Source organism: Morone saxatilis, unplaced genomic scaffold, assembly GCF_004916995.1.
Source record: "Morone saxatilis isolate NCDOM2014 unplaced genomic scaffold, NCSU_SB_2.0 Contig8, whole genome shotgun sequence".
In the NCBI taxonomy this organism is placed as follows: domain Eukaryota; kingdom Metazoa; phylum Chordata; class Actinopteri; family Moronidae; genus Morone; species Morone saxatilis.
The window spans coordinates 24,585,596-24,596,979 of record NW_023340257.1 but is presented as its reverse complement, the minus strand read 5'-3'; the positions used below and the strand labels follow the sequence as shown (position 1 = coordinate 24,596,979).

The following is an 11,384-nucleotide window of genomic DNA, read 5'->3' as shown; positions in this document are numbered from 1 at the left end:
CAACCACCTCTTCACTAATTGGTAGTTTCAATCACTCCACACAGTGGAAATTACATTAGTTCATCCTCATTTACTGCTGCTGCAAACTTTCAATCTGCTGTATGCAATGCTGACTTCAGCCTTCAGTTCATTTAGTTTAAAAACAGTCGTGAAGACTGAAGTGGAATTTAAAAAGCCTGTATCTTATTCACAGTACAGGTAAAGCACACCAGTTTGAGCATTAATTATTCCAGATTCAACCAAAAAAAAAGATTATTTAAGAAAACACTCCCTGAGATGAGCTGGGATAAAAAAAAAAAACTCCCACTGAGAAATGCATTGTGATTGATCCCTTAAGGCGTGACTATGGGAGCCAGTTGAAAACATCACTGTACCTCAGCGTTAAACTGACCTGGAAAACTAAAACAGCACCCCCTGCTGCTACTGGCACTGCACAACAGAAACCATGATTTAATTCATTCAAGTTAATGGTACATGTCTGTTCATGGTGTGTGCCAATGCTGGTAACATTCTGACTGCTGACCTGTTTCACTCTCATTAACTTAAGTCTTATCTGGCTTATTGCCCACACATGTAGTCTGAACCCCGGCCACCTCTGATAGAAACAGGAAAGAGATGCAAAGTAATTCTCATCTTAAAGAAAAAAAATAAATCAAGCACCCTTGAAGAACCCCTGGTAGTGGTAGAGACTGGAAGTACTAGGCAGTTTACTGGTTTGACGGCACATTACACACTACACAAAGTCCTTTTTGATCCTTGGCCAACGGAGAAACTCTACTCCGCTGAGAGGTCGTCTGAGAACTAGACTGACTAGTACAAAATGCAGTACAATTTGAATACTTAAATACATGTGCAACTATGGCACTGCAATATGTGTTGAACAGCAGAGTCCAGCTGTGGTACCCCAATGTAGACTGATGTGGTATTTGTAACACTGGCTATGGAAACTAACACAAGTCTTTGAGGTTTGAGTGCTGGGTTAGAGGAGTGCTGTAGTCGGAGTTCCAGTCCCTCTCAAACACATCCTTCAGCTGTGATTGGACGGTTGGCTCCGAGGTCTGTGATGCAGTCTGGTTGACAACCAGTGCCGAGCCAGCTGTGTTCACAAAGTAGTCACCTGACCAGTTGGACGTACCTGAAGACAGAAAAAAATTATTATATTTGATCCTATTTATCACTTTTTCCTGAAGACTAGGCTGATTGCAGATGTGATACATACTGAGGGTGTACAATCACAGGTGGATATTATTATTTTCATAACTGATTAATCAAAGAATCCTTCAGGCTATAAAATATTTACTGAAATGACAGAAAAACCCAAAGTTCAGTTTCAAAGAATATGAGGTATTTTGATCTCAATGTTTTCATAATTATTTTATCAAAATTACACATTTGAAAAGAAGCAGAGTGGCCTGTGAACACCAACACTTCTATATTATATTGTATATATGAATGAATTCTGTGTGTATAACAGCTTGATGGATTAAAACAGCTACTCCACTTAATTACTTAGAACACATGTTAGTCCCTCAGTGTGTTTCACATCAACCATGCAGTGTGTGCCTGCAGCCTTACCTATGTAGGCCACCTTGTCAGTGACCATGTACTTGTTGTGGTTGACTCTGGCAAAGGGGATCTCCTTCTGCTTGGGGCTGGCAGGCACCACAAACAACCTCTGAACGAAGGGAAACCAGAGACCATCAGGTGATTTTAGAATATGCATCGTGATATGTAGAGGCTCCTTTCTGAGAGGACACATGTCCAGACCAGGTCTTTATTTTTATAAAAGGAACCAGAGAAGAGCTACTCACCACCTGGATGTCCAGTTTGCTCTTGGCGTCATAAACTGATGCCAGAGACTTCAGGAAGGGAAACATGACCGGCTGGGTGCTGGCCCAACAGCTGATCAGCAGGCGCACTTTGACCCGCTTCTCGTATCCCACTCGCCTCAGCTGGGTGTCGATGTCTGCCCAATACCTGCAGAGGGCGCCACAGGCAAGGTATTATTACATGAGACATCACATTAACCATGCAAATAGGCCACGTCCCAATTCTATTCTCCATTATTCATCCGCAAATAAAATGCTCAGAATAATGTGTTTCATGAAACAGAGAGAATAGAGGATTGATTGTGAATTTCCCTTTTTAAAACACTGTTTAAATAGATGATAATGTAATAAATAAACCTTTGATTACAAATTTCTGCACAGGTGTTTACACATGTGCCACATTGACCACAGCATAAAAGCTCTGTGGCATAAAACTGTTTTTCTAAAAGAACATGCTTTAAACCAGTACTTACCTTTAGCTTTGGGTTTAAAGATGCAATGCAAGAATAAAAAACAGCCAGGCTAACGACTGAGGCTGTACTTACGCACAGTGTTGCTTTCAGTTAAATGCTAATGTCAGCATGCTAATATGATCACAGTGACAATGCTAACATGCTGATGCCATCTTAGTTTAGTGTGTCAGCAAACCTAAGGCTGATTTTTGGGTATTCGGTTACTGGACAAAGAAAAATATTGACCTGATGATGGCGCTATATGAAAAGTCTGAAGATCACCAAAGTGATTTTTGAATATCTTTCAGTCTGGAACAAAGTGGTGGACTGACGGACGGACGGACCACTAATAACCATCCATAGAACCATGCTGGCTAAAAATCGGACCTACATTAACTCGTCGACAAAAGTCCCTGAACAACTGTACCTTTTAGGATGTGAAAACTCCATGGTGGGCAGGTAGTTCATGACAGCGATGTAGATGAAGCTCTGGGCATCCTCCATCACACTCAGGACGGACTGAAGGTCTGGAGTCCTCCCGGCAGCACAGAAGGACGGAGGGGAACTCTGAAAAAAGGGAGGAGAGATGAGAGATCTGGTCAATAATGTCATTTTAAACGACACAGCAGCCTCGACAGACGGTAAGCTGAGTAAGAGCAGTGGTTGTTAGAAGTACACTGATGTAAGAAGGCCAGAGGGTGGAGTGGGACACACTGGCCTGTGGCGTATTTTTGGGTTTTGTGGCCTCATTTGGGACTGCAGGTCACATGACAACCTTGGGTTTATGTAAAAGATAAAGAAAAACAGGATATGCTGCCACTTCAGATGAGTAAAAGATAAGAAATGAGGAAGAAGAATCTGTGATCCTGCATGCGTCTCACCGACAGGTAGACGTTGGACGGCGTGTTGTTGAGTGGCAGCTGGAGGGGTGTGTCCTTGTTGTAGAGGGTGGTGAAGCTGGAGGGCCACGGTGATGGGACTGACTGACTCTCCCCCAGGAACCAGTAGGCTTCAAAGATCTTGCCCAGGTCTGTGGCCAAGCAGCTGCAGTTGTAGACCACCGCGCCAAGCTCCTTCACCTGGAGACCAACAGCAGAGTATGAACGTATTCTCTAGCACACATTTTAACAGCATCGAGATTTTCCAACTGTGGCAATGAACAGAAAAAAGAAACTATTTTAGAAATGTTGCTCTCTCACTATGGCGACACAGTTTCAATTTCTAATTCCATCCTTTGACCGGGTCATATTTCTTTGTCTTCATCTGAAGATCTGGATGTTTAATATCATTAATGCCTCTATTAACACTGTGTAAATGTTTTTGATTCACACATAAAAGCGTCAGAATGTAAGAGATGACAGATGTCTAAAACCATTCAGACTTTGTGTAGATTACTTTATATCAATATTTTCTGAACTTATTTTGCATTTCATTTAATTGCAGACACACAGAAACGGTCAGATGTTTATGGCAGTGACTCAGCCCACATGAATACTTAACCCAACTAAATATCTGATGAGGAAAGCTAAAACTGAGATGTGGTTTGAGATATTGATGACCGTCAGTGTATTAAAGTGAATGTAAACCATTCTGTAAGCGGGGCATGTGATTGAAAGTTTGAACTTCCTCTTAAAAGCAGAAGAAACGCAATCCTGCTTAGATCGGGCACCAGATCATTTTCCATCTTTCATATATAGCAGAAATGGCCTGAGAACCTTTTTCAGACCGGAACAACAATACTGAACACTGAGTTTAAAAACAGAACAATACTTTGTTTCTCATCCACATCCTCTCATGCTAATGTAATGATTATTACTGTAAAACACAGATACTACCCACAGAGTCACAGAAATATAACAGAGGATAAAAATATGTCTGTGAACCAGGTTACTGTGGAGACGTTGGATTCTGACAGATAACCTGTGCGTGTGTGTGTGTGCATGCCCTGTTGTGTCTGATGTTGCTGCTGGTGTGTAGTGTGTGTTGCGTGGTTGTGTTGTTGGCGCTAACCCTGCGTGTAACGAGGACCTCCAGTCCATGTTGGCACTGCCAATGTAAATGTGTTTCTTGTCTACAACCCAGAATTTAGTGTGGAGGACGCCTGAGGTGAGCGCTTTCATATTAACTGTCCTGATATCAGCTCCTGAAAAGAAATCAGTGTTTCTCATTCAACTGTAAACCAAAATGAAATCATTGAATTACAAATACAGGCCAGAGAGTAAATTTACCAGAAGAAACGGAATTTCACTTTTTGCTTTGGTTCATATATTCTCTGAAGACATTACTAACAGTTAAAGGAATAAAATCTAATTCAATATTAGAGCTTAGCCATGTGGTTGATATCAATATTAATAATACTTTTAGGATATTAAAATAGATGATACATTCAATTAAATTGATGTTTAATGCAACAAAGTGTGTCCCACTGTTATGCATCACATCAGACCAAAATACTCACACATACACAAAAACGTCAGTAACTAATTATGTTCGTTTATCATTCAAATTTGCTTAGCGTCATTAATTTGGACTTTGTTATGTCACCAAATTATTACTCTATACACTCTATAATAAGAGCTCTCCTCTCTCTCTACACTGTCAGCTCTAAAATGAAAACAAAATGTCAACAAACACACAATAACTTAAAAAATAAGTAACATCCCAGCTGTAGTAAATACAGGAGACTGCAGCCTGGCCTTATATAAAGACACATCAGCTTAAACATCATCATCGATTCTTCAGTCTGACACGCGCTGCTATAAAGTAAAAGACAGTCACCTGAGTCGTTGAGCAGTCTCAGGTCGTCCTGCGGTTGTCTCATCTGTGGCGTGTTCACTGCGATACGAACAGACAACTTCCCTGAAAGCTCAGCTAGAGTCTTCAGAATGGTCTCACCCTGTGCACACAGCAAGAAAATCATTTTAACGTTAATAATGTTATTTACACTGTACAATGTTCCTGTTTTATATAGTTAAAATAACAACAAGAAGCCCGTCAGCTTTATATATTCGCCGCTCCAGCTGACCTGGTCGGCTGTCGGCTCTTCAGTGTGAGTGTCTTTGTTGGTGAGCGTCCAGTAGAAGGAGGCGATGTCGACACTGCTGCGAGCCTCGGCCATCAGATTGATCCAGGCCTGGAAGATGGAGGGGTGGGTGGTGCTGGAGTTAAACTCTAGACCTTCAGGGATGCTCTCCACCAGAACGATCCTAAGACGGAGACACAGAGGAAATGGGTCGATGATAAAGTCTCTACGCCGGGTTCTGCCTACGAAGCAGAACTGGACGGGGCACGGTGGCGTTGACATGTTGCCGGATATTAGTTTATTGTAGATATATTAAGAGGCATATATGTCAGCTGATAAAACATTATAGTATAGAAATGTTATGATATGTTTGAGGTAATTTAGAAACAAGTGTTGCGTCATAAGGTTTGTCAAGTTTATTATTATATCATTATATTATATCATTAATTGTTATTAGATTTTAAACTCTCAAATACTGATATTGGACTTTACACACACACACACACACACACGCACACACACACTGTGTATTTGCAGCAAGTTGAAGAATCCAAAGTTAAGCTATGAACTCTGAACATCAGTCTACCCTTCGAATAGTGCTCACATTGTAACAGCTGTTACAACAGTGGTCCGTGTGTGTGCAGATGTTTGCTTACTTGCAGGGGTCTGAGCAGGACTCGCCCTGGGCCAGACGGAGGCTGCTGCTCGGGGCAGGGTGGGAGGAGGAAACCCTTGGTGTCAGGAGGTTGTAGAAGGCCGTGGCGACCAGCAGCAAAGTGGCCACAGTGGCCAGAGCGAGCACACACCTGGAATACTGGAAGAGGGGGAGCAACGTGTCAACGCTGTGGCTGTCGACCAGTAAATTATGTTTAAATTGAATTTGTTTCTGTTAGGTTGTTTGGTACTAAATACATCTGAATCGATTTGAGTCTGTGTGTCGCCAACGTACCACTTGTTCTTTCCTGTTGTGTTCTTGTCTCCTTCTCTCCACGTCCACCAGCTACAGGCATCAGAAGAACACATTAACACAATGAGCAGACAATAATTCGAGGATTTTAATTCCAACCTGAAGCCAGTTTCATTGAATATGCAACATGATGTTGTTCTCTTTCCTCACTTTCACAAGAAACTCCATGTCTGCGACCCATGCATGAGCACTGTAGGAGCAATCTGAACTACTACCATATAAAGTGGATATCGTGGTCAGGCGGGGAGAGACTTTCACTTTGACTGTGTTTTTTGTGATCTGGTTGGACTGAACCCTCAATGGAGGAGGATTCAACATAAGTAATAGCTCACTACAGCTAGTAGTATACAGCATGTGACTAACTGGGTAATGCAGTTTAGATATCACACTGCAGCTAAGGGATGGATAGAAGCAGATCAGCTGTTAGATGTATGTATTCTTATGTTAGATAGGTACGAATCCTGCAGCCAGAGAGGCCTCAGACGATGAAGTTAAACCAGATTCTTTTTCCTAAATAAGTCAGAAAAATATATTAACTCACAGTTGGAGTTTTCAGTGAGTAAAACTTCTAGAAATTAATTAAACTATTTTTTTTTTCTTGAATGAAGTCGGGGTATTTTTCAAATTCCCTGACTTCCACTGTTTGCAGCATCCATAACAATACAGAAATTCACCAGTTGTAAACCCATCCATTGTTTTTTTTTTTTCAAAACAAAGGTGAGTATAAGATGAATATATGAGATGGAGATTTGACTCAGAGCTGGCATGGTGCTCTCACTTTATGAAAGACGATATGAGGAAACTCCACAGTTCTGATCTGATCAACACAGGAAGCATTTTCTCCTTAAAATACAGTACAAACCATTAGTACATTAACTCATCCTTTAGTGAGAAAAAAATAATATGCCAGTGAATATATTTACTTTTCAAAGGTGATCAATTAGATTTCTACAATGTGAGCCAATGAAGCCTCACTGTAGAGAAGCTTTACTCAGTGTCAATGTTTGCTGTTAAACAAACAATCAAACCCAATGAAAGTGGAAAATAGTTTCATTTTCTGTCCATAAACTTAATGACTGGTTTAACTAAAGTAAAGAATGCAGCTTACCTGGTTGTAAGGGATGTCGGTATTCATTCTCAAAGTCAAAATGACATCTGCTCTGATAGATATCAGTAGCGTCAGCTCAGGTCAGATGATCCTCTGCGGCTCTGAGACCAAACAACAGGAACAACAACGTTACACAATGTCTTCGTGTTTCTGTGGTAAAGAATTGATGAATGTCCAGATACTGACGCTGGAAATGATAATAGAAGATAAAAAGTTTAATTCATTTCACAGAAATCACCTCAGTGTATTCAACACACCGAGGTTTACCAACCGGGGTGCAGCTGAGGATTTAATCCAGTTTTAAATAAATATATAAAGTGAACTGAACATCACAGACTTTCTCCTTGACTATCATAACCTCAAAAATCTGTTTGAAATTAACGTTTTACAGCAACGTAGCTATATAACAATATATCTCAAGCACCATTGTCTATCTTCCACACACACACACACACCTCTGCCTACCCTTTACAGACTTGACAAAGAGGAGGTTCTAGATGTTTTCAACACCAGACAGAGAATAACCTGCACAGCTCATCTCTAGCACAAAGACACACACAGCTCCAGCTGCTGACAAGCTGCACGCAGGTCCAAAATACCCTGCGTCAAAAAACAAAAAAACACTGGTCTTGTGACTTATGGGATTTGATTGCTTATGAGAGAGAGAGAGAGAGAGAGGAAGTATGGAAGCCTTAATGCTGACAGTAGCAGCGTGACTGTGTAAAGCTTCAGGAAAGTCTCCTCCCAGAAACATGTGACTCATTCCAGCCGCTGTGAACACACAGCAAACATTTAGGGTTGAGATCACGCAGAGGAGTGTAGAAGGTTCGAAGTCATTCACATGGAGGAAGCGTCCTGTGTTTTAAAGTGACTGTGTTTCCTTGAAACTGATTCCAAGGAAGGCCAAACATCTAAGAGCTGTCCCCGTCCCCAGCGAGCCACATGTGTACGCCGGTTTGGTCTGATGCACTTACGTTTGATTTCTTTTTAAAGCTGATGAACAGATCCTACAGGAACAAGAGAAGACACAAGAAAGAGAAAAGTTATTTTAATTCAAACTCACACAAAAACAAGATAAACGCTCCTGTGCAATGTTGACAATCAAACAAAGCTGGGTGATACAGAAACTAAGTCTGGAACTTTACTACATTAGAAAAGTATTTCATACGCTTTATGGGAAGAAACATAAACACATATAACACAGTCCACAGTGAAACATTGAGACAGGGCCATCTGTTGCTACTTGCATTGTGCTTTATACAATCTCTATTATCTCCAGGTTATATAGCATTCATAGAAAGCTTTCAGTGTGCAGATCTTTAACCACAGAGGACAAAGAAGGCTTGTTTATCTGCGCAGACACACAAAATGACATTACAGCAGTGACTCAAGAGTTTTGGCTCGAGTTGAAGAAGTGGAGCTGAGTCAGAGAAGATTACTCAATTCTCAAATCACCCAAAAGACAAAGAGAAGAGCAACACATTTATACTGCGGGCTTCAGATTAGATAACACAGTCAGCAAATAGAAAGCTACAAACACGAATGTAATGTGGGTCACTTTGCAGTGTAGCGAAGATATTTAATAAAACACACACTAGTTTAAGACTTAACAAGTAAGGTTAAGGGAATATGCAAAGCTTCTGACTGTAACATTATCATTTACATTAATAAACCGTAAACTGACCCAGAGTCGCTGACGAAGCAAAACAACAACAACAACAACACTTTTAGCTAAATCTGTCCACCCACCTGTTACCACGCGGCCAGGTGAGTTAAAACCTCGCATTTAACCGCGTCGACGTCCCTTCTTCACTCACAGTAACATTTAAGCTCGTCGCCTCATTGTAAAGTAGTCTAAAAACAAAGGAGAAGCTCGTTCACGGCGCAGTTCAAGAAAAAACACCGACGGGACAGTGAGGGGAGAGGGATCATGTGACCTGAGCCCGGCAGCCAATTAGAGCGCAGCTGTCCCCCGTGACGTTACAGTAGTGCTGTTGCCAATGGTAACCACGAGATGGCGCCGTGTATTCATGGCAACATTAGCAGCTGATTTTAATGAAACACAGGCAATAAGTTATATATATTAACTTATTCATGTTGATATCATGAACCATACTTATACAGTATTCTTATCTTTTTTTCACATTTATCTTCTTCATCTATCTCTATCTATCTATCATTATCTATCTATATCTATCTTCTATCTTCTATCTATCCTTTATATTCATAATATTTTATTATTGTGTGTATTATCTTGTTACTCAAGGTATCTATTATACAAATGCTATATATCATCATCATTATACATGTATATCTGTTCAGTCATTAATTAATATATATATATATTATAATTCTATTGTTTATCTATCTATCTATCGTATCTATCTATCTATCTATCTATCATATCTATCTATATATCTATCTATCTATCTATCTATCTATCTATCTATCTATCTATCTAATCTATCTTTATTTAATGAAAAAGACACTGGTTTTATTTTCAAGAATCTAGGCCTCTGTGGCTGCAGGTAGTAGTCGTATCTAGAACTTTTCCTGGACCTGACTCAGATCTTTTAAATATATATTATTTCCCAGCCAACAGTTTGGGCCATTGATTGTGTAATCAATGTCCAAATGTTTAAAGTACTTCAACGTTTGAATTTAGTTGACCTCATTATTCTTGATTCACTGTAAGAGTAACTCTCTGTGACATCAGGAACATTTTCCCATTAGTGACAATAACTATTTGTCTTTGTTTAAAGAAAAAAATAAATTCACGTTTTTTTCATTCATTGCAGGGTTATGTGGCATTTCTTCCACCTTGTTGCATCATGCATTGTGCGTCAGGTCCTCAGAACCACTCAGTATCCCAAGGTTTATTCAATCGATGGTCTTTGAGTGTGTAAACCGGTTTCATCTCAACATATTATATATATACTGTGTTTAATGTAATATAATGGTCTTTCTGTCTTCTTAGCTTAGGCCTTATTCATTTGTAACCAGCTGAGATGATCAGGATGGACAGACATGGGGCTGCCTGCACAGCTAGAAGTGATGAGGTGAGGCTAAATACCTGATGATACTGATATTGATCTTGTACGTGTGTTTCCACAGCTGTCAGACAATATCTACCCAGCTCAGTGTTACAGTAAATATGGGAATGTGTATATGCATATTATACATTTCCATATTTCATCAAATAAGACTGTCACATGACAAAATTGACCTCTTCTTACTCGTCTTAACTGAGACACATGACGTGTTTGTGACCAGTTTTTCCAGCTTATTTAATTCATGTAACGCTACAACATGAGCTACCAACTCTTCTCTGAAACATTGTGTTTATTCCCTGAAATGTTTTACATCATATCATATTAGATTAGATTAGATTGGCCTTTATTGTCTCCCTCATAAGAAATTAGTTTTGGGCATTAGAGAGAACACAGTAGCAGCACACATACAATCAGATTACTTATTATAGCCAAGAAGCAGTATCAAACACAGATCTGTGAACATATTGGAGAGGGTTGTCAGGTTATTTGCATGAGTTTTGCCATCAGCCATGTTGGATGTTGTTGGGATGAAGCATCTGTGGCGTAATTTTTTACAGCAGACTGGTGATTTGAGCGTCTTTACTTACAGGTTGGCAGAATAAATATTGCTGTGCTTACAATCTGTATGTCCAGCTTGGTCGCAGTTTAGCTGGAAAATAGATGCCTGATACACTGCACAACCTAACATGTCATATTTTAATAATCCGTCTGTTCAACTTTTTAAGTGGCACAAAATCATAAACCAACAATGTTCTCCTTTTTTTAAAGTTAAATATATCAATAAAGTAACAGTATTTCTAACATTTTAGTACGTCTTCAACAAATGGAAGCTAACAACCCATCATTAAAGGTCCAGTGTGTAACATTTAGGAGGGTCTACTGGCAGAAATGGAATATGATATTTAAAGGTAAGTTTTCATTAGTTTTTAATCACCTGAATATAAGAATCTGGT

At 39.9% G+C, this 11,384-nt stretch overlaps 1 protein-coding gene across 1 annotated transcript; it reads right to left on the bottom strand.

Annotated features, from left to right (window-relative positions):
- Nucleotides 1-217: 217 nt before the first annotated feature.
- Nucleotides 218-9,297, bottom strand: pld3 (phospholipase D family, member 3). The gene is made up of 13 exons (XM_035680323.1): nt 9,128-9,297; nt 8,353-8,385; nt 7,379-7,479; nt 6,253-6,303; nt 5,960-6,117; nt 5,307-5,487; nt 5,060-5,177; nt 4,297-4,424; nt 3,163-3,360; nt 2,709-2,848; nt 1,812-1,977; nt 1,576-1,675; nt 218-1,135 (listed from the first exon to the last, which is right to left on the bottom strand). The coding sequence occupies exons 3-13, from the start codon at nt 7,403-7,405 to the stop codon at nt 948-950; spliced, it is 1,455 nt and encodes a 484-aa protein (XP_035536216.1). The 5' UTR covers nt 7,406-7,479; nt 8,353-8,385; nt 9,128-9,297; the 3' UTR covers nt 218-947.
- Between the last annotated feature and the right edge of the window lie 2,087 nt (nt 9,298-11,384).

What these genes read in the sequence shown, in the direction of transcription:
- pld3 (XM_035680323.1), bottom strand. Translation starts at nt 7,405, where the DNA reads ATGAATACCGACATCCCTTACAACCAG. An exon ending in GAGTTTTCACATCCTAAAAG is followed by an intron (nt 1,978 to 2,708) that starts GTACAGTTGTTC and finishes CGCCCTCTGCAG; the next exon opens with GTATTGGGCAGACATCGACA. An exon ending in TGACAAGGTGGCCTACATAG is followed by an intron (nt 1,136 to 1,575) that starts GTAAGGCTGCAG and finishes TTCTGTCTTCAG; the next exon opens with GTACGTCCAACTGGTCAGGT.